This window comes from Cynoglossus semilaevis, chromosome 19 (assembly GCF_000523025.1).
Source record: "Cynoglossus semilaevis isolate Cse_v1.0 chromosome 19, Cse_v1.0, whole genome shotgun sequence".
Lineage (NCBI taxonomy): Eukaryota > Metazoa > Chordata > Actinopteri > Pleuronectiformes > Cynoglossidae > Cynoglossus > Cynoglossus semilaevis.
In genome coordinates this window covers 6,498,642-6,517,686 of record NC_024325.1, presented here as the reverse complement: position 1 = coordinate 6,517,686, position 19,045 = coordinate 6,498,642, and the positions used below count along the sequence as shown (strand labels likewise).

The window sequence follows — 19,045 nt, the reverse complement described above, 5'->3', positions numbered from 1 at the left end:
ATCTATCACTATTAAGGGTTTTTATTTGAGAATGGAATATCCGCGCTTCGCGAGCGCAACTAACACATGCTGGTTTTTATGTTAATGGTGCAGAGGATCTTTAATCTGGCCCCAATTCACCACCTCACCATCTGTGCCACCGATCAACAAAATGTTCACGGGTGTCGCTCAGACTATGAACAGGTGCACACGCTGTTTGGCCACTTCTTATCACACATAGACCGCGGAAACAGAAAACATTCTGCACTGTGCCATTAATCATAAAAACGTGGCACCCTTTTTAAAGGAGGCTACAACGAACAATCACCCGGAGCTGATAGTCTGGTGTCTAGTTGGATTCCCTTTATCTAAAGTAGACGAAGTATCATTGTTGTGCCGCTGTGGTTTCAGGATGGACAGACACAGATTCCTATAAACACGTCGCCAAGTCTTTATATTATCGGCTTTAAAAGATTCAAAAGTCATTTTACTTTTGTCCTCTAAGTCATTCATCATCGACGAAGGTGCCGGAAAGACTTTTACTGCCTAATGTTGCAGCACAGCCGGCCTGATCACTGATCTCAGACACAGAGAGAGTCAGCGTGGACGGGTGGATAAAAGAAATTACGATGTTGTCCTGTTGGACAGATGCACCTATTTCTTACAGTCCCTTTCATTCAGGACACCAACATAATCGCAAATGCTCGACAGACGAAAGCATCTTATTCCTTTTATTATTCATACAACTGCAAAGGAGTGAGCCTCCCAAAATTTGCATGCCCTTGAAAAAGACATTGAAGCCAAAATAGATCACACATTGTCAATATGCAGGAGCAGCATCAGCTGTGTTCCATAAATGTGAAATGCATCCAGACAGATTTCCAAATAAATAATTCACTCAGCGAGTGGATTGTGAAACTGGTGGGAATTACTCTCCTGCACCTTCTTTTTTCCCCCCACACTGATTAATGACAGTAAAGGTTGTGTTGCTTTGATTGAACAAAATGAAACGCTCTCAACTGCCAAATGCCTGACAATGGCCTCACTCCTAATTTACACGTGGAGAGCTCGCCGAGTGCATTAGTGGCTCCAACTGCTTTGATTAAAAAAAAGCTTTATAGAGACGGAAAGTAATCAGAAGCCAGTCCACTGTAGAGGATGTAACGTTCACCGTGATAGAGATGTGTGATAATAACACACACCTGCAGCTGAAAAACACCTGAAAGGATTGGCTGCTTTTTACTGAATGTTACAAACACAACACATAATTTCACTTATTGCCTATTGTAACTCAGCAGGACATAAGCACGGCTGCATTACTGCGTCTGCTGGATTATCATAAGTAGATGGGAACAAGCCGGTACTGAACCTCACCCTCCCCCCTCTGTGACCCGTGATTTGTGTATGTAAAATCATTGCCTGTGAGCAGTGGACTTAGCAATATAAAACAGTAGGCGCTGTTAAACGCTCAGTGTGCCCCTCGTCACGACACAACACTCTTCCTTTTCACGTTTCAACCATAACTCGCTTCTTATTTTATTAGACCAACAGAAATGACACTGAAGCTGACCACAGTGGATTTAAGTTGATACACACTGGGCTGTGATGGTATTGTAGCATTGCACAAACTTTCCATGTGGTAATACATTTTTTTACATAACAAAGTTAAATCAATCAGTTTAACCAATACTCAATGAGTTATATGAATGATTTAAGATGAAAAGTTCATTCTGGACGAAGGAAGAAGCTCAATAATTGAAGGCTGGAGAATCTTTAGAGACCCCGGCAGTGGCCAGTTCAGGAAGATAATTCCAATTTGGGCTGCTGTGGTGTCTTCTTCCGCCCACTTCAGCTCATGAAAAACTAATCGGCTCACCTTTTGAACTGTGATGATGAAAGATTGCACCATGTGTATCTTCCATGTGTGGAGAGTTGGCTGAAGTATTTGTTACCGGAATGAATTCTCTGAGCCTCGCACTCTCGCACTGTCTTTCTAGTTTTCTAATCTCTTCTCCTACTGATTGTTCTCTGACCCTCCCAGACCCGTCAGAGAAGGTTAGTCTTCAGATTATGCCCAGGAGGCCCATCGTGGAAGGAGATAACGTGACGTTGAAATGCCAAGCTGATGGAAACCCTCCACCCAGCTCCTTCTACTTTCATATTAAGGTAAGTCGGTCCATAAGAGACACAGGTCAGTTAATGTTAAATTCTCTTTCTGCATTTATTCAGTAAATATCACTGACTTTAGGGTCTGTTTACAAGAGCTATTAGCTTAAAAAATGCAGCAGTTGAAAAAACATAACAGACAAAAAAACAACCATTACAAAAACACAAAGAATCAATAACAATAACTGCAGGAAGCATTAAAATGGTAAAAAGGTACATTCAGCGTTTTTTAAATGGAAGGGAAGTGAAAGAATGTAACTTTGAATTTGAAAAATGATACAGCGATGCAGTGATTGTCGTTGACCTTGTTGCAGCTGCTGAGGTGAAGTTTGACTCTAAACAACGTCTACAAAGTTTGTAACAGACGAGGCCGACGTGACGTGTTTTTAAAGGCCTCTTCAATCTGACAAAAAATGAAATTTCCAAATAATTAAATGAGCCTCTTTTAAGGAATGGTCCTCGTCTTTCTCTGTCCTACTTCCTGACAGACGCTAATAGCCCTCCTCCTTCTTCTTCCATTAGGGGCAGAAAATACTCGTGGAAAATACGGACACCTACACTCTGGCATACATCAAAAGAGACGCAGCGGGTGAATACAAATGCTCTCTGACCAACAACGAGAAACTGGAGGCCTCTGAAACCATTGCTGTTGGCTGTGAGTGCTCACAACACTGCACACTGTACAGCAACACTGCTGCGGCACGTACACTTCCTGCCTTTATCTTCAACTAACAAATGGCTACGCCTTTACTCGACCACATTCTTCTCTCCCTGATTGAAATTTTCTGCTACCCACAAGGCTTTTTTATTCAGTGTAAATAAAGTCCCGGAGAAGAGTAATGGCATCTTTAAACTCCGAGAGCCCAGGCAGGCAGGCAGGCAGGCAGGCAGGGAGAACTAATTAGACATTTGTGACATCCGGTGAGCAGAAGTGACAAGGTTTTTGGGCGGGAAACGATCTCAAGCAAAAGTTAGGCTGTTTTTTTTCTTTTTTCCTCCTACCAGCCACTGACACTCCCTCAAGTAATTACTCGTGGCTTTGCAGGTGAATGTTTCTGAGTCTTCAGTTAAAATGGCTTCTGTGATTGTCATAAAAACAAGGCTGACACAGTTTCCCTCCTCTATGTCCTGCACTGCAGTTTCATTGTATTTCACACATCTGAAGGAGTTTTGGTTTTTTTTTATTCCTAACTCCCAACTTTTAAATTGAGTTTGAGACTGTGGAAAGAAAAACAATAGCTCTCTAAATTGTTTAAAAAATTCTCACTCTATGTTTTTGTCTTGAGGGAACATGTCCTTATGTTATGAGAACACTGAGGGGGGAAAAAGAGTGAAGCACTTCAGCACATGCTTTCCCCTCATTCCCTACTTATATATATTGAGACGGGAATAATAACAGAAAAATTAATATTTAGATGCATTAACAAAATGAAATATTGACACAAGTAATGCTATCAGTAAAATGAGTTGGGTGAAAAAAAACATTCAGATCAAGTGATGTGTCTCCCCACAGAGGTCAGTCTAAATGGTTTCCAACAGAATTGGCCAAATTCTTGGATCCACAGCCGGGACTTTGAAAAGAGCTTGTAAGGTCTTAGCCAAGAAGTCTGTACAGCCTGTATATAAAAGGTGACTGTCTGCTTCAGGCCTTATTATAAAGTCAACAGTCTTTTCAAAGAACATTTCCAACCATATCTTTAGAGCCAAGAGTTCTTTTTTTAAAGCCAACAAGTGCATTTTGGGATGTCTTTTCACTGCCGTCCAGGAGGAGCTAGTTCATTTCCTCACCATTCAAATGGTTCATGATGGTACATTTTTTAAAGAACACGGTGAGCTGTCCCTGCTGACTTTCTTTAGAAACAGGGTTTAGGCTAACTGCTAACAACACAGGCACATCTGCTTCCTTATTTGCAATTGTTAGGCTGCAGAAACAGCAGTGAATGTGACATCAGAGGAATGTGGCTCGGGAGCAGCACACACAGCAAGCAGGAAGAGATCAGGGTAACATGCTGACAAAGGAACGGCGGTTCGCACAAGGTCCAGAGCTGGACATGGGTCAATGGAGAGAAACCCATTTAGAATGGTCTAAATTTATAATGAGAGCGACATGCTGCGTTTTTGTAAGATTAGTAAGATGTCTGGTGCTGACTTTGCAAATACGAGTAAATCATGATTGAATGTGTGTTTTTGTTTTTGTTTTTTTTTTGCTACCCATAGAGCTCTTTAGGCTAAAGAAAATTATTTTGTCCTGTGCCAACTTGTTAATCCAGAGTTGGATCACTATCAACTGTAATTCTTTGCAGTTAGAGCCTTTGTTTTGGGACAGAGCCCGAATGCTTTGCGGTATATGCTCTGAGTCTATGTCGGCAACATGTAAACTGAAGAACATGGGACCAAGAGCAGAGCCCTGGACCACTCAGATCACCTTCACTGAGAATTTTAGTAAATGCCAAGTCTGTGTTGGACATGTTCCAGTGAAATAGAATGATCACCAGTGTTGGAGTCAGCACTTAGACCTAATAGAACTAAAACTGAAGATTTTTCAGCATCAGCAGTAACAAAGAGATCATTCATCACTTTGAGAAGACTTTTAAAAAGCTGCCAGTTGTTTCGCCGGAACTTTTTATAAAACAACGAAGAGGGGGGAAAAAAACTGTTTGGAAATTAGTCTAAAACTCTCCGGAGACTTTGAGTTAATTCAGAAGGACTCCAACAACTATGTTAAGAGACAATAATGAGATGTTAATGATGTGGAAAATATATGGGACCTCTTCTTTTAGAAATCTCACAGGCTGACAGTAGAAATTTGTTTTAGGACCAGAGTAGGGAGCTATGAGAATCACTCTGATGCTGGAGATTTTGTTAATAAAAGGTATAAAAAAATCCCTCACTTTTATTGGTCCATAAAAAGACATTAAGAGAAGCTTTTGTTTCACAGTTGATCAACATGTTGGAATTTGGATTAAGTGATGTACAGCTCTCGTTCTAATCCACTCCACCCACATCTAAACAACGCTGCATATATATTCAGCACTACGTCCGAGTCATTATCTGGCACAACACACCTTCATTCCTCCATATCTCTTTTCATACTGGCACGGAGAGGGGAGGGATTTGATTCTGTGAATGATAGAGATAAACTTGACTTGCAGGGCGTGAAGAATGATGTTCAATCATGTTTGGAGTATTTGCCATTGTTTGGAATTTTCAGTAAAAAAGTAGGATTTGCAAATAAATCAAATGTGTTGCCCGTCTACAATTCTGATAAATGTTGTTCAAATAAACATGTGGGTTGAAATGTTTTGGAAAACTGGAGCAGTGATACTGGCCTTTATTTTTAAAAACTCATTATCTACTGAAAAAAATTCTAATTAAAAGTCTAAGCCAAATCTGTTCTTAGTGAGGATGAGTTTAAAAGGAAGAAATTATTAGGCAGATTATTTTCAAATGTGTTTCAAGTAATACGCTCTTTGTCTCGTTTTCAGACGGTAGGTACAGTATAAAGAAAACAAGCTCTCCGCACAGACTCACTGTGTCTGAGAGTCGACCCTATTACAGCTTTCAGTGCATCCTCTCCAAGGTTATAACACGATAACATTATGTTGTCTCGCTGAAAAGCTGCCAAATGAATGGGCACCATGTTTTCCTGTCCAGTTGCAGCAGCAGAGGTCTTCAGGTTGTAGGGTCTTTCTATAATATGTCTCTTTAAGATTAAAAATGGTTTTATCTCATTGGATAAAATGATGCAGTGGTGGCATCAATGGTCAACTTCAGTAACACCATACCGTTCAGAAGACCTTTTTTCCTGTCACACTGTATTTAAAGCCCCATCTGTGCCTAAGAGGAAGCTCAGAATATTGGGTGTACATCGATTGTGGTGCTGACTCAATTCTGTCCTGTTTTCTCAGACCTGGACCTGAGTCTGAGTCCCACTGGGAAGGTGGTGAAGAAAGTTGGTGACACCTTAACTGTGAAGATGGAAAAAAGCACTTCTGGTGATGCCAAAGTGTCATGGACAAAGGTACGATGCTGGTGTTAAGACGCTGATTTTTAGATTTGATACAGACCTCACTGATATTGTTTACCTGCTCTATTGTATATATATATATATATATATATATATGTGACAGTTTTATGACATTTCCAGTGTGTATGAAATAACTACTGTGCAGAGAAATGAGCCATTACTGAGAAGCTACTTTTCAGATCTGACCACTTTGACCCAGTCCCTAATTCCAATGGCTATACTGCAGACCATGACAGAGAGCTTTCCATGCTTCAATTTATCCATCGTTGTCATGAGTCATTGGCTTTGTATTTTTTCCTGGCTTCCATTGATGGATAATGGACCAAAGACTTTCAACGGGGACTCAAATACTTTTGTCTATCTTTAATTTTAGTCCTTATGTTATTTTGATCATTTAACTCCTTTGCCTCTGTGCCCTCCTTCAGGGGTGAAAATGGTTTAAAGGTCTGAACTCATCCTACTTCTATTATAATCATAGACTTAATGCTTATTTTTGAGACTTGATTAAAAGTTAGAATCAAAAAAACTTTAGTGTTCTGTGGGGGAACAGAAAAGTAAAGTAATGGGTATATACTAAACGAATGAAGTAAAATATGTCCAGAATTAAATGTAAACAGGTTTTATGGAACAGTTAGCACAATCAGATATTTTACAGTATAATCAGATGCAAAATATTGACCAAAATCACTTCTTCAGTTCAGTTCACTTTCAATATCTTACTGTCTCTGTTTGGTGAATCAAAGTTGTTCCCTTTGGAAAACAAGTGCAAAAAATCTTTGACGGGATGGGAAAGATTTGGCTAAAGTCCCACTGCTCAACAGTTGTGATACAATCAGTCAGAGTGAATGTTAAGACCAGGTGTTGAATGGCCAAAGGAAACCCAGCAGGTTTGCCAGGCGGTCTGATTCCCCTACAGCCAGTAATGGAAGCCTACAGCAAAAAAATCTCCGCCGTGAACACTGGTCAGGCGCTGATGATTTGTTTTTCCTTCAACACCTCAGGAGCTCAGCTGTTGCAGTGAAAGCATTTATTCAGCACTGTGAGTTTGGCAGAGAGCTCCGTCTGCACTACATATGCTACATTTGTAGATTGCGCTGTAGATTTATAAGTGTTCCACGGAGGAAAATGAAAAGCTTTCCTACAAAGGTAGAAGTCTTTGTGACCTTGTGGAGCAGACACAAAGCAATTATAGATCAGTTTTCATCAGTGTACAGTGTGATGATATGAGATTTTGTTTTCAGTCTTCAGAGAAGTGGACATGAAAAAGAAATGAAAGAATTAAACTTGCATCGTTCATGTATGGTATGCTAGCATGTCCTTGCTGAGGCTCAGCTGTGAGGGCAGCTGGATATGGGACAATAAGTGGCAACAGCATTTCCATGGTACATTGCTGACATTGAGAATTATTTTTTTTGTCACAGAACGGGAAGTCAGTGAAGGAGCCAAAGTTCAGCAAGTTGACCTTCGCAGATGCCGGACTCTACCTCTGTGAGGTTACCATGGTGGACATCGCACGACGTCAGAGCTTTGAGCTCGTCGTAGAAGGTACTGTAGGTCGGAGCACTCAGGCTGTGATCCGGACACAAACAAGTGCACCATCCGAATCCAAATCTGCTGCAGTTCATCTGATAAAGATGCCATGCATGAGCGCACTGCAGCTCCATGCTGCTCATAAATCTGTAGTTTGCTGACAGACCCTAACATTTCATTAACACAAATTGTTAAAATGTAAAAATGATCCCTCCTACCAACTGTGAATTTTCATTAGTCAGAATAACTGCATTGTGAGTGCATGTGTTTGTGTGTAAAATGGTGCGTGTCTTTCCCATATGGTATTCATCTATTCGTGTGTGTGTGCGCATCAGGAAAGCCTGTGATCACCAGTCTGACCAAACGCCGTGCTGATGATGCCAAGCACGAGGTTCTGACCTGTGAGGCTGAAGGAGTTCCAGAGCCCAGCTTCCAGTGGAGCGTTAACAGCACGCATGTAAGTGTGGGGTCTGATGTGTTTGTAGATGGATGTTTTTCTATGTTTATTAACAAGATAATGGCAGTTAGGGTTCATTAAATTTTCCAAAAAAATAGAAAAGAAGTGCTCTGAAATAATCTTCACAGCTCTGTGGGGACGGCTCAGTGCGGCGGTTTCCAAAACTGTGCTGTTAAAAATGATTCAGGGCTGCTGCTGAACAACTTCCTATCGATCTGTCTCCGCTAATAAATCCAGGCTGAGGACATAAAATCAGCAGTGATTTCTGCATGTAAATGTGGAGATTGACGTGCAGACGAGAGCCAATCAGAGCTGTGGTAGTTGGCTAGAAGAAATAATCTGGCGTGTGTACAGTACAGTACAGTACAGTACAGTACAGTAGGACAGATATATTGATTTGTTCTGGCCTTTTGTCAACATTTCAATGCTACTGTATGTATGTTTATGTATACAGTAATGAGTACTATGATACTCACTGTATCTTCTGCCAGGATAATAAAATGAAAATAATATTGTCAATAAATAGTAAAAATAAGCAGTATAAATTAAGATTTTACAGGTTACGCATAGAAATATGATATTTTATTTTGTATTATTTAAATTCAGTACACTAAAATATTTTGCCATGCTGAATAAAACTAAACATTAATTACAACAGCTGTATTGACTTCATTTGGACTCAGTCCAGGGTACAGTTTAGTCTAAGGCTAAAACTAAGTCAAAATTGGACGACATCCTGACCTACACATTTTCTTTTTACTGAAGCACAAAATTCATGCATTATTGCGACAATGGCAAACTCTATAATTGGATTAAAAAACAAAAACAATTAAGAATCAATTGGTCACAAGCCATTTCTCTGATATTTCTGTATTTTATCATGTGGCAGCCATAAGCTTTTAATTTCCTGTTTTTAGAGGCATTTAAACTAATTAAAGCTCTAAATAAAAAAGGAATCGTTTATCACCTGAGAGGAGATTTTTAGAGTTGGCTTCAAAAACAGGTGGAACAGTGAACTTAGTTAAGTTTATTTGTAGAGTTAACACTTCTTTCTTTTAACTGGCAGGGAAACAAAACAAAAACCAAACCACCAAAACACAACCTATTTGGTAATTATTTTTAATTAATGTTAATTTAACTTACGGTCTGCTAATAGGCACAAAATTGAATCAGTTTATATTTACCATGGGTGACTTTGTGTTGTTGCGTGTGAGTTTCATTGTACTTTACTTTGTATAGTTCGTTTACAGTGAGTATAGACATTGACTTTTTATACGATCCTCCATTTTTTGGGGGGATGACGTAGTACAGCTGTCTGGTCATACCTTCTGCTGGACACTCTGACACTACAATGTGTTTGCACTTGGAACATTTTTATGGTTCTGCTTTGGTTCTGCATTCACTCCTCAGTGGAACCAAAGGTTTGCGGTTCATTGTTCCTACTGCCCCTCCCACCGAAATAATAGAACTCTCATCAGTGTAAATAAATGCACGAGAGCTGATCGTTCTCACCGTGGTCAGACGTGAGTAGGTTTCAGTGTGTGAAGAGCAGCTTTGCTGCAGCTACAGTGGTGAAGGCTGCTGTGATTAACGTGGTCTTGGAGGACGCCGTTAGGCTCCGCTTTGCATTTGCAATTAAAGTCAAAAGAGACTTCAACTCATTTGTTCAGTCATCTCACTGCTGCGCTGAGGCTGCGCTTACTGTAAAGGGCAGGATCGTTCTAGCTGCTGGAGCGCACGACTCGCTCTCTGAAGAGGACAGCGTTGCAGCAGCGGAGTCATTAGACTCAGTAGCAATAATTACAAGCATTAGCAGCAGACGTCACGTACAGTGTCGGATCGTTTCAGGTCACTATTGTCAAGACAACGCAGACTCGTGATCACACGTGATGAGTGGGGCATTGTTCTGCAGAGGCAGCAGGGCGTTTGGGGGGGGTGTTTAAATCTGTACGTGACTGTGAGTACTGTGTTCTCAAGTACAATGAGTGTCGACCTTTGACCCAGGGTCGTACTTCTGTTATTCACATGTTGCATTCCTGTGCAGACCTAAACTTGTGGCCCAAAATTGTGTTGACTACACAAAGCACTCCAGGCAGCTACACCACCTGTAGGGGTCTCACATCCAGCCAGAGGCTGCAGAACGAGGAACAGGAACACAAAAGGGCATTTTCCATGGGTGATGATTGTTCTGGGTTATGCAAGGCAGTCACACAATCAAAAAAAAAAAAAACAGGAGTCACGTTCTTGATTGTGGAGAGAAATTGCTTCCACTGGAATAAAATTTGAAATCAAATACTCATTTGTGGAATGCCAGGCAGATATCAACCTTCAATTTATAGCATGAATGGAACTGTGATGGAAAAAGCACAGCAGCTCTCTGCAAACATAGAGGCCGACCAAGGAAAAAAGAAATGGGCAAACTTGATTTCTGTCTGTAAACAATATTCTGAGCCAGACAAAGGCATGTCCGCTGTTTCTTTATGTGTGTGAACGTAAAGAAAAGTCCAAAAATACACACAATCTCCCTGCTTTTCTAGGCCTGTCAAGGGTGAACGTCACTTTTGACCCGTGCTGAATTTGATTGACTACAGCTCCTCCTGTGGTACTCAAAGGAATTGTGCTGTGCAAAATGAATAAATTATTATATGAATAAATGAATAAATAGATGGTAAACAAAACTCTGGTGCTGTCCTAGTAACTAGACTTGGTCCTATGATGAAACATTTTAATGTGACATGACAGTGTGTTTTCATCTTCAGACAAAGTCACCATTCAAAGGTATCAGGTTACAGTTCATTTTAAACCATAGGATAAACCTTTTAATTTAAACCTGTTGTTGTTTCCAATCTGTCCATCCACCTTTGATGAATACTTTGGTGGAGGAAGAATTCTTTTGTCTTTGCCTGTATTTTCTACCGGCAGGGTTCGGCTCCCCTTCTGATGTTGACATTTCCACAATTTTCCTCCCATTATGTCTTCCCAGCATCGCAGCACTCTCCTTCCCCAAGAATCAAAAACATCGATAATGAGCGCAAAACTAAAGAGGCTGCTCTGCGTGTGAGACGTTTCTTTCCAAATCTTTCTGAACGTGTTTTCTATTTCTGTGTCTCCAGGAGCGGAGCTCCTACGTCAACGGCAAGGCCACACATATAATCACCGTGGTGCCAAAAGTGAACCTGACTGTGAGCTGCAGTGTCAGCAACAGGCTGGGTGATGATGTCATGACCATCAACGTTTCCTCTGGTAAGTCGGCGTGTGAGCGGAGCAGCGGGGGGTGGAACGGCTTTTGGTTTTCGAGTGCTAAAAAGCTGTGATGCTGGTTTGACACCGTCAGGTGTTCACAGTTCAGAATCGTTAACAAGAAAGGAATAATTAACACTTTAATCACATTAATGAATTTAAAATTAAATCAGATTTCAATGCATTTGAGAATGATTTGCACTGTAGATCCAGTAATTTGACCATCCATCTAGTTATTTCTGCCTTAAAACTCCATCGATACTCTAGTCGTTATTTGCATACACATTCTACAATCAACTATCAGTCAGGACTAAATCTGTAAAGCAAAGTTTTAAGTGAAGCTTTAACGTATTTTTTTCTTAATTAATAATATTAACGATTGATCACGATTAATCAGAGAAATAATTCAACTCGTAGATAGAAAATACGTTTTACCATCTCTTGTGCTCCGTCCTTTGTTCATGTTAATTAAGACATTTGTCCAAATGGTCTATAGGAGAACAACATTTGTAAGGAACAAAAGAGATAAAGAATTTATTCTTCCCTTTGGTTTGGACCTCTCTCCCAGGCACACTGGCCATCTGCACATTTCACTCTATACTGCAGCTCTACAAATAAGCTGTGCTGCTGTGATTATTGTGCTGCTGCTTGTGTTACGTTGCAGCTGTAGCTTAATTACTGGAGCCGCTTTTTAATAATGACTACTCGCAACACTTCAATACTGATTTCACAACCAGAGAGGTTTCATTAAAGCGTACGTCTAAAGAGCCAGGGCTTCAGCTCAAAGCTGTTGCTGTCAGCATCTGAAGGGGACGCTTTTGTCAGAGTTCTTTTTATATTCTTTAAGGTAAAAACCAATTAATATAATACAAAATATGTGGCAAGAGGAGGAATAAAATCTGAATTTGAAAATGGGAAAAAAAATTAACTTCTTTTTTGGGGCTTAAGCAATTTATCCCAATGCATGGTGAAAATGCCTAATCTAAAAACTCTAATGTTTGTGACCATGTTGAGTGAGCAGTAAATATGAGTGTGTGAGTTCACACTGTGAATTTTCCGCTGTAGCTTTTTTTTATTATTATCGTGGCAGATCACAGTGACTGCAGATCACAGTGACTGCAGCTCAACAGGTTTCCTCTGCTAGATGTGGTGAAGGAAATGTGCCATTTTGTCAACTTTGTGAAGAATTTTGTATTTTGTTTTGTCAGTTAGTATTTAAAAATCTTTCACTTTTCTGACCTGGAGGTACAAAACCAGATACAAAACACTCCCCACTGTTACATTGTCACTGTGATTCGTGCTTTTTTTTTTTTTTTTGTAACTGCTATGACTCTGGTGCACTTGCACTGTCTCAGTTGTCAGAGGGAGTGAAAACAGGGTGAAAATGCCACAGGGCAGAGCAGCCACTCATCACCGCGAAAGTAGGTTTGACAAAACACCTGAAAGAACAGCTGAAGAAAAGTTTTTTTTTTTTTTTTTGCAAGTTCATCTGCTTTGAGTGAGTCACTCCCCGCCTTGGTTTTAAATGCTTCGTCAGAGACTTTGTTTCCTCATTTTGTTTTTGTATATCAGCATGGCAAAGATTTAGACCCGGTGTTCCAGGTGACTCTGGGTTTAATTCAGTTTCTTCTCCAGTGATTGATGAATGTGCGGGGTCACAGTGAGGGCGATGGGGAGAATCGTTCTGTATAAGTTACATACATCTGGGGCAAATCACTTCACACTGGGAAGATTTATAGGGCTGGACTTGAAGGAGTTGTTCTAACACAGCCACAGATACATCGACCTGGATGATCGAGAACCTTTGCAGATGAATCGTAAAACATATCTCCCACAATTCAATGTACGGCTGCTGTGTTCTTATAGATCTGCCTGGTGTTTTTTTCTACATTTTTTTTAAAAAGTTAATCTTCCATCAGGGGGATTTGTTTTGCTGAAATGAAGGTGGAAAACTTGTATTTAAAGAAGAAAAACACACAGAATCTCAACAGATTGGACAGGACTTTGAACCAAGACTAAACAAACAGAAGAGCAGCGTTTAATTAAAGCTAAACAAGATAATAATAAGATAAGTCGAATACTAAACACCACAGAAGCATCCTGTCATTTCATGCATACATACACGCCGTGTCATTGCTTCTCATTTACGTCTGGGATTATCCCTTTTTTGTTGTTGTTTACCACTTCTCTTCACTGTGTTTCTTTTACAGTTTTTTTTAGAACAAAGTTAATTATTGTTTCCAAGTTTTTTTTAGAACAAAGTTAATTATTAACTTTGTTTTATTATTAATTATTATTATTATCTTTGTCTTTTTCAATCAAGAAAATCATTTAATTATCCTGCCATACATGGACTCATGCATTCTGTTTTGTTTGTCTTTTAAGTTCTAATTTATTTGTGTCTGATTTCAGTTTTTATGGAGGAGAAAGAAGAGAAAGGTAAGATTTTGTTTACGTCTTTTTCTTTTTTTTCCCCCTGACTAGCTCACGTCCTCCTCCTGTGCAGACTCTTTCATTTTCATTCTACAAATGCAGTTGGTTCGTCTGTGTTTGATCATTCGCTCACGTCGCAGCGTTTACGTCGGGCTCACTCATGCGGAGAAGCTTCCACAGAGGCAGATTAGAAAGAAATTAGACTTTCTGATTGTTATCTAAGGAAGAACAGATGGCTGCGATGCAGGTTTAGAACACACTGGTCATGCAGAAACCCACCGTCTCTGTATGTCACTGATACTCCCTAAGATACACATCTGCTCAGTTCTTCTCTCGTATTAGGAGACGTTACACGATACTGTACTGAATGATCCAAACTCTGGACTTTAGGTTCAAATCCCAGCCATTCGACCTATTCTGTGTGTTGACATCCTACGACTCACTCACTTTGAATCAAAAGTAGTTCTACAATAATAAAGATCCACGTGTTTATATTTCGTTTTAGGATAATGTGAGGATATAATTTATTTCTGCCAGTGTTACCAATCAGTAAAAGAGTTTCTTTTAAAAAGAAAAGAGAAAAAAAGAAAATTAAACACACCGCCTGTCAGCGCATACTTCTCAAACTCCAAATACTAGGGCAAAAATAAATTGTTCATTAATTTCAGGAATTAAAGACAGAATTGAAGTAAATTCATCTGGTGTCTTACTGCCAATTTATATTTGGTTTATTAATGAAATTCTTTGAAATATTTGATGTAGCCCCTCAGCTTTCACCGAGTTCTGGTGATATATATATTGAAGTCATTGGTGACCGACATGTGAAGAAGAAACTCCTGGTCTTTTTTGACACTGTGCACTATAGAGTTTACCTGGATCTGCTCTAGTTGGACATTGCCTGTTTTCAGCCTACTTTCTGCTGACATGTGACAGTGCTGTGGTCAGCTTTAAGCCCAAATAGGAAACAATGCTGTATGGTACCAGCTATGGGCCAGAAATATTTTTGCTCTCTAGTTTTGTCCCTATGTATTTCTATACAGGACAGGGTTAAAGTCAGGTCTAAACGTAAACATACTGTAGGTACTGTACACATGTGACTGCTTAGAGTGAACAGCAGGTACCTGAAGCTGTCAACATGTGATCAGATCTCTTGGGACACAGGTATAATACTCCGACAGAATAATAGAACCAGGACGGGAGGAAGAAAGAAAATTGGAACTGTGCCCAGAGTCGTAACTTAGAATTATCTTCATTAATTTAATGGCGGAATAAAAAAAGGGAGGCAGGGACAGAATCCTCCAAAAAATCAGCTAAATCATCTTTAACCACAGTGAGGACGAAACACCACATCTATCTATTATGCATCGGCTGAGGAAGACATTAGCTGCCGCGCCACAGGAGACCTCTTATTTATTCATTTGTATTCCAAAGTGAAGGCTAAATGGCTGCTGGAGGCCAAAGGTGGAAACATACGGTGCATGAAAGAGTAGAGCAGAAGTCGACATTAAAGCTAATGCGAAACGAAAGTGTCATAAATAAACAGCCTCCACCAGGTTTATGCAGAAGTTTGCCCCACAGGTTTTAAAGCTTGATGGGCACATCATGAAACCTCATGTAGCAGCTGATGATGTGCATCGGCTGCTGCACATCATTCACGCAGCAGGCAGTGTGGACTCTGCCCCTGCTCCGTGCCACAGTCAGATGCATTTGGTAGATTGGAATGGGATTATGTCCAGACCGCTACAGACACATTTGGATTCTGAACCTACAGTAATTCACTGGGACAATCAAAGTGTTATTGGCAAATTGTGTGGACATGGTGTAACTCTGGTGGAGGAGGAGTCTGTTCTGTTCTGTTCTGTTCTATTCCCTTATTTTGCTCAGAGAGGACAATGTCCCTATAACAATAGTAATAATAATGATAACTTCTTGTTGTTGTTGTTGTTGTGTTAGAGTGATTACAATGCATAGCACAGTTTTTCCACTTCCATAATAGTTGGTACACTTCCATAATTAAACCTAGTGTACTGATACTGGGCCGTCCTTCATTTGACAGACCAAAGGACGAGAATATGTTTGGGTTTAAAGACATAAAAGACAGAAGCTATCACCAAATGCTCCACCCTTGTGGAAAAAAGCAGCATGACTCATTTCTCCTGATAAACTTAGCGAGACAATTTTCCGTCCATATTAAAAACCAACAGCCTTTTAGGGAGTTTTCACGTTGCAGCATTAATTGTCCAATCTATACTGGTTATAGTGTTTGTCTCTATACTGTATGTCTACTGAACCATTTACTGTACAAGATAGCAAGAATTCGGCAATCTGCAGAATGTGCATAATGGACAAAGGTGGAAACCACTGCTGAATGTGTGGAAATCCCAGTTGCACAGAATTGGAAAACACAGAGCTGCTATGCAGGACGCGGCCACATTGTCTACTTTATCAGTCTGACTCTACGGTCCACTGCATCCCTGCCCCCCCTGAGGCTGAGGAGGAAGCTATACAATCAATTTTGTGTAGAGAAACCTATCGAGACCTCCAGGTCCAAGCTCACCTGAGGTGGACGAATGGACAACAGAAATGTATTCCCTGGTCGGATGGAGCCAGAGTTCAATTTGTTTTGGAGAAAATTGAAACTAAACCTCTGCGTGTCAAAAATAAAAATAAACATCCAGAGAAACAAGTTATAGAACCAGCGGCGGGCATGAGGGAACAAAGGTACCAGTGGCACCGGCATACTCTGAATCCTGTTCAAAAAGTTCATTTTGAGGATTGAACTGGGAACAGATTTGAGGCCAACAATCACAGGCTTCATTCAGTGCTAACTGCTAGCTATTAATTCGACCCTGACTGGTCTGCCTGCAGTCCAGATCTGACCAGTATACTGTATGGCAATATTCACTTTTTTAAATGTGGAATTAGAAGAAAAGACGTTTATCTTAAATTTATTGGAGTTTGAAAAAATTCAATGTTGAATAGTGATATGGTTAATCAAACAGTTGGATTACAAGTATAAATAATCATGTCTTATGATATTGAAGCCGAATAAAATACAACCCGACTCACAGCCTCACTCTTCTCCCATCCGAGCGTTAATAAATCTTTATTTCACTAAAATAAACTTGTGTTTTCTTCACAATCTGAGGAGACTTCCTGTCAGCGTGACTTACTGTCAGACTACCTAACCGAAAATACAAATGTAATAAAGAGCCAGCAAGTCTAGCACAGGGCCAAAGTTTTATTTATTCTAACCAGAGTCTGTGGAGAACACATCACAGCTGATCTCACCACAGATATTCTGAGTTTGAATACATTCTTTCCGGGACGTACGTTGCCTGGACAGCAGTGTGTGTGTGTTTGTATGTGTGTGTGTGTGTGTGTGTGTGTGTGTGAGTCCAGCAGATGAAGCAGCAGTGCTGTGTGTTTTCAGGCTCTCTGGAGGACTCAGACGACCAGGCCAAGCTCATAGTGGGTGTCGTGGCAGGGCTCCTGATCGCTGCAGCAGTGGTGGGACTCATCTACTGGCTCTACATGAAGAATTCAAGGTACAGAAACTCACAATTCAAACACACACCAGAGTGCACATTTGCATTTTTCCGTTCTTTTTTCACTGAACCTCTCAGGGGGAAATCAGGTTCTGTGTCCTGTACGGCGAATTTAGAATGAGGAGGCAGTAGTCGAGCTGGTCAAGGGCTGTAGCCGATGTACTTCCCTTTCAAAAAAGATTCAACACAAACTCCCATCTGCCTGGAAATGATGACACATGTCAGTGGAGTGATAAGCAGCAGCCGATCTGCTCTCAGGTGGTTTTCAGAGCACGTCGCACAGGGACAGGCAGTGCAAGTCCAGAGACGGCGGGAGCGTGACAAGTGTACAGCCAGCGCGCAGGCCCGCTGAGGGGCGGCCACCGTGCGCTGCCTGGAACGAGGTGAAAAAGTCGCTGTGCAGCAGAAGTGAATTAAAGTTTTTTTTTTCAATTTTGTATTCACCACAGACAAGGCAGCTGGAAGACTGGGGAGAAGGAGGTGGGCACATCTGAGGAGAGCAAGAAACTAGAGGAGAACAATCACACCGTTTAAAGTTTATCCGGGCTGCACTATGTGGGACCAAAGAGGTAAGAAGTGTCACATTAACACATGATGACAGACACACAGAACGGCCCCCAGGCCCGAGTTAGAGCTGGGTTCATACACCTGACAAGCCCATTCTCTGCAGCCTGGGCTGTAAAGGTGCTAATGAGAAAACAGTGGCTACAGGGAACGGTGTATTGTACCTGCTAATTACCGGAGCTTGAACATGTGAAGAGAGATGAATCAGAAGAACATCAGTATCGGCTGGTGTTCGCATCGTTAGCTTTCATCAGCCGTCAGGATGATGGTGAATTGTACATATATCAGGCTCTAATTAGTCACAAATATTGCAGCGTCCTTCAGCAGGGTCCACCTTCCTCTGACCTGAACCATTGTCATGGGAAACACGTGACTGACAGGCTTCTCAGCCACTTAGAGTGCATTCAGGCTAGAGGCGTTGTACCACGGCTAGTGTGAGTGCGCCCTGAATGGAAGAGGTGGGCCGGAGCGCAGACACACATGCGCAGTTAAATACGTCTCATGAAGCCTCCAGAAAAATCAATTGTATGCGTGCGGCACAATTGACTGCGAATCACCGTCTCACACAGTCAGTAAATCAGGACATTGAAACGGGCCGGGCTTTAGCTCGCTCACCTATGGTGTAATGTGACTGTGGGAGACAGATTTGGTTCTTGTCTTCAGGACTTTTTTAGCTTATTTTATGTTTCTTATGTTTCCAATAGTACTGGTGTGAAACTCATGTATTTTGAATAAAAATGTCTTCATATAGAGGATTTATTGATTTTATAATAGTAAAAAAAATGTATAATGTTAAAACAATATAAAATGCTATACTGTAAGTTTAAAAAATGATAAAAGATAAATAAGTGAAATTACTGAATAAAATACATTTAAAATACATGTAAAGTAAAATAATATATTATGACTAATTTTACTGATACAATAAATATAAATGAATTAAAATATAAATGAATTAAAAAAAAATTTTAATTTTAATTCTGTTCATATATATATATATTATCAACAATTTGTTTATTAATTGCTATTTTTAATTTCAAAGGCGCATTAAAAATGGGTTTAAACTAAATGAATATATGTTTTTTACAGTTAAACAATGAT

General features: G+C 40.4%; 1 protein-coding gene across 2 annotated transcripts in view; it reads left to right on the top strand.

Moving 5' to 3' along the window:
• The window catches only part of alcama (activated leukocyte cell adhesion molecule a), an 84,440-nt gene that overhangs the window by 62,856 nt on the left and 2,539 nt on the right, over window positions 1–19,045 (top strand). Inside the window, exons 7-15 of one of the 2 annotated variants that reach the window (XM_008332579.3) lie at window positions 2,021–2,145; window positions 2,668–2,800; window positions 6,054–6,166; window positions 7,594–7,717; window positions 8,038–8,159; window positions 11,273–11,402; window positions 13,812–13,838; window positions 17,266–17,380; window positions 17,830–17,949. In XM_008332579.3, the coding sequence (XP_008330801.2) occupies window positions 2,021–2,145; window positions 2,668–2,800; window positions 6,054–6,166; window positions 7,594–7,717; window positions 8,038–8,159; window positions 11,273–11,402; window positions 13,812–13,838; window positions 17,266–17,380; window positions 17,830–17,914 (974 nt within the window). In that variant the 3' untranslated portion in view covers window positions 17,915–17,949. Of the gene's footprint in view, window positions 1–2,020; window positions 2,146–2,667; window positions 2,801–6,053; window positions 6,167–7,593; window positions 7,718–8,037; window positions 8,160–11,272; window positions 11,403–13,318; window positions 13,633–13,811; window positions 13,839–17,265; window positions 17,381–17,829; window positions 17,950–19,045 lie in introns of those variants that run through there. The other variant, XM_025065433.1, reaches the window with a different exon arrangement.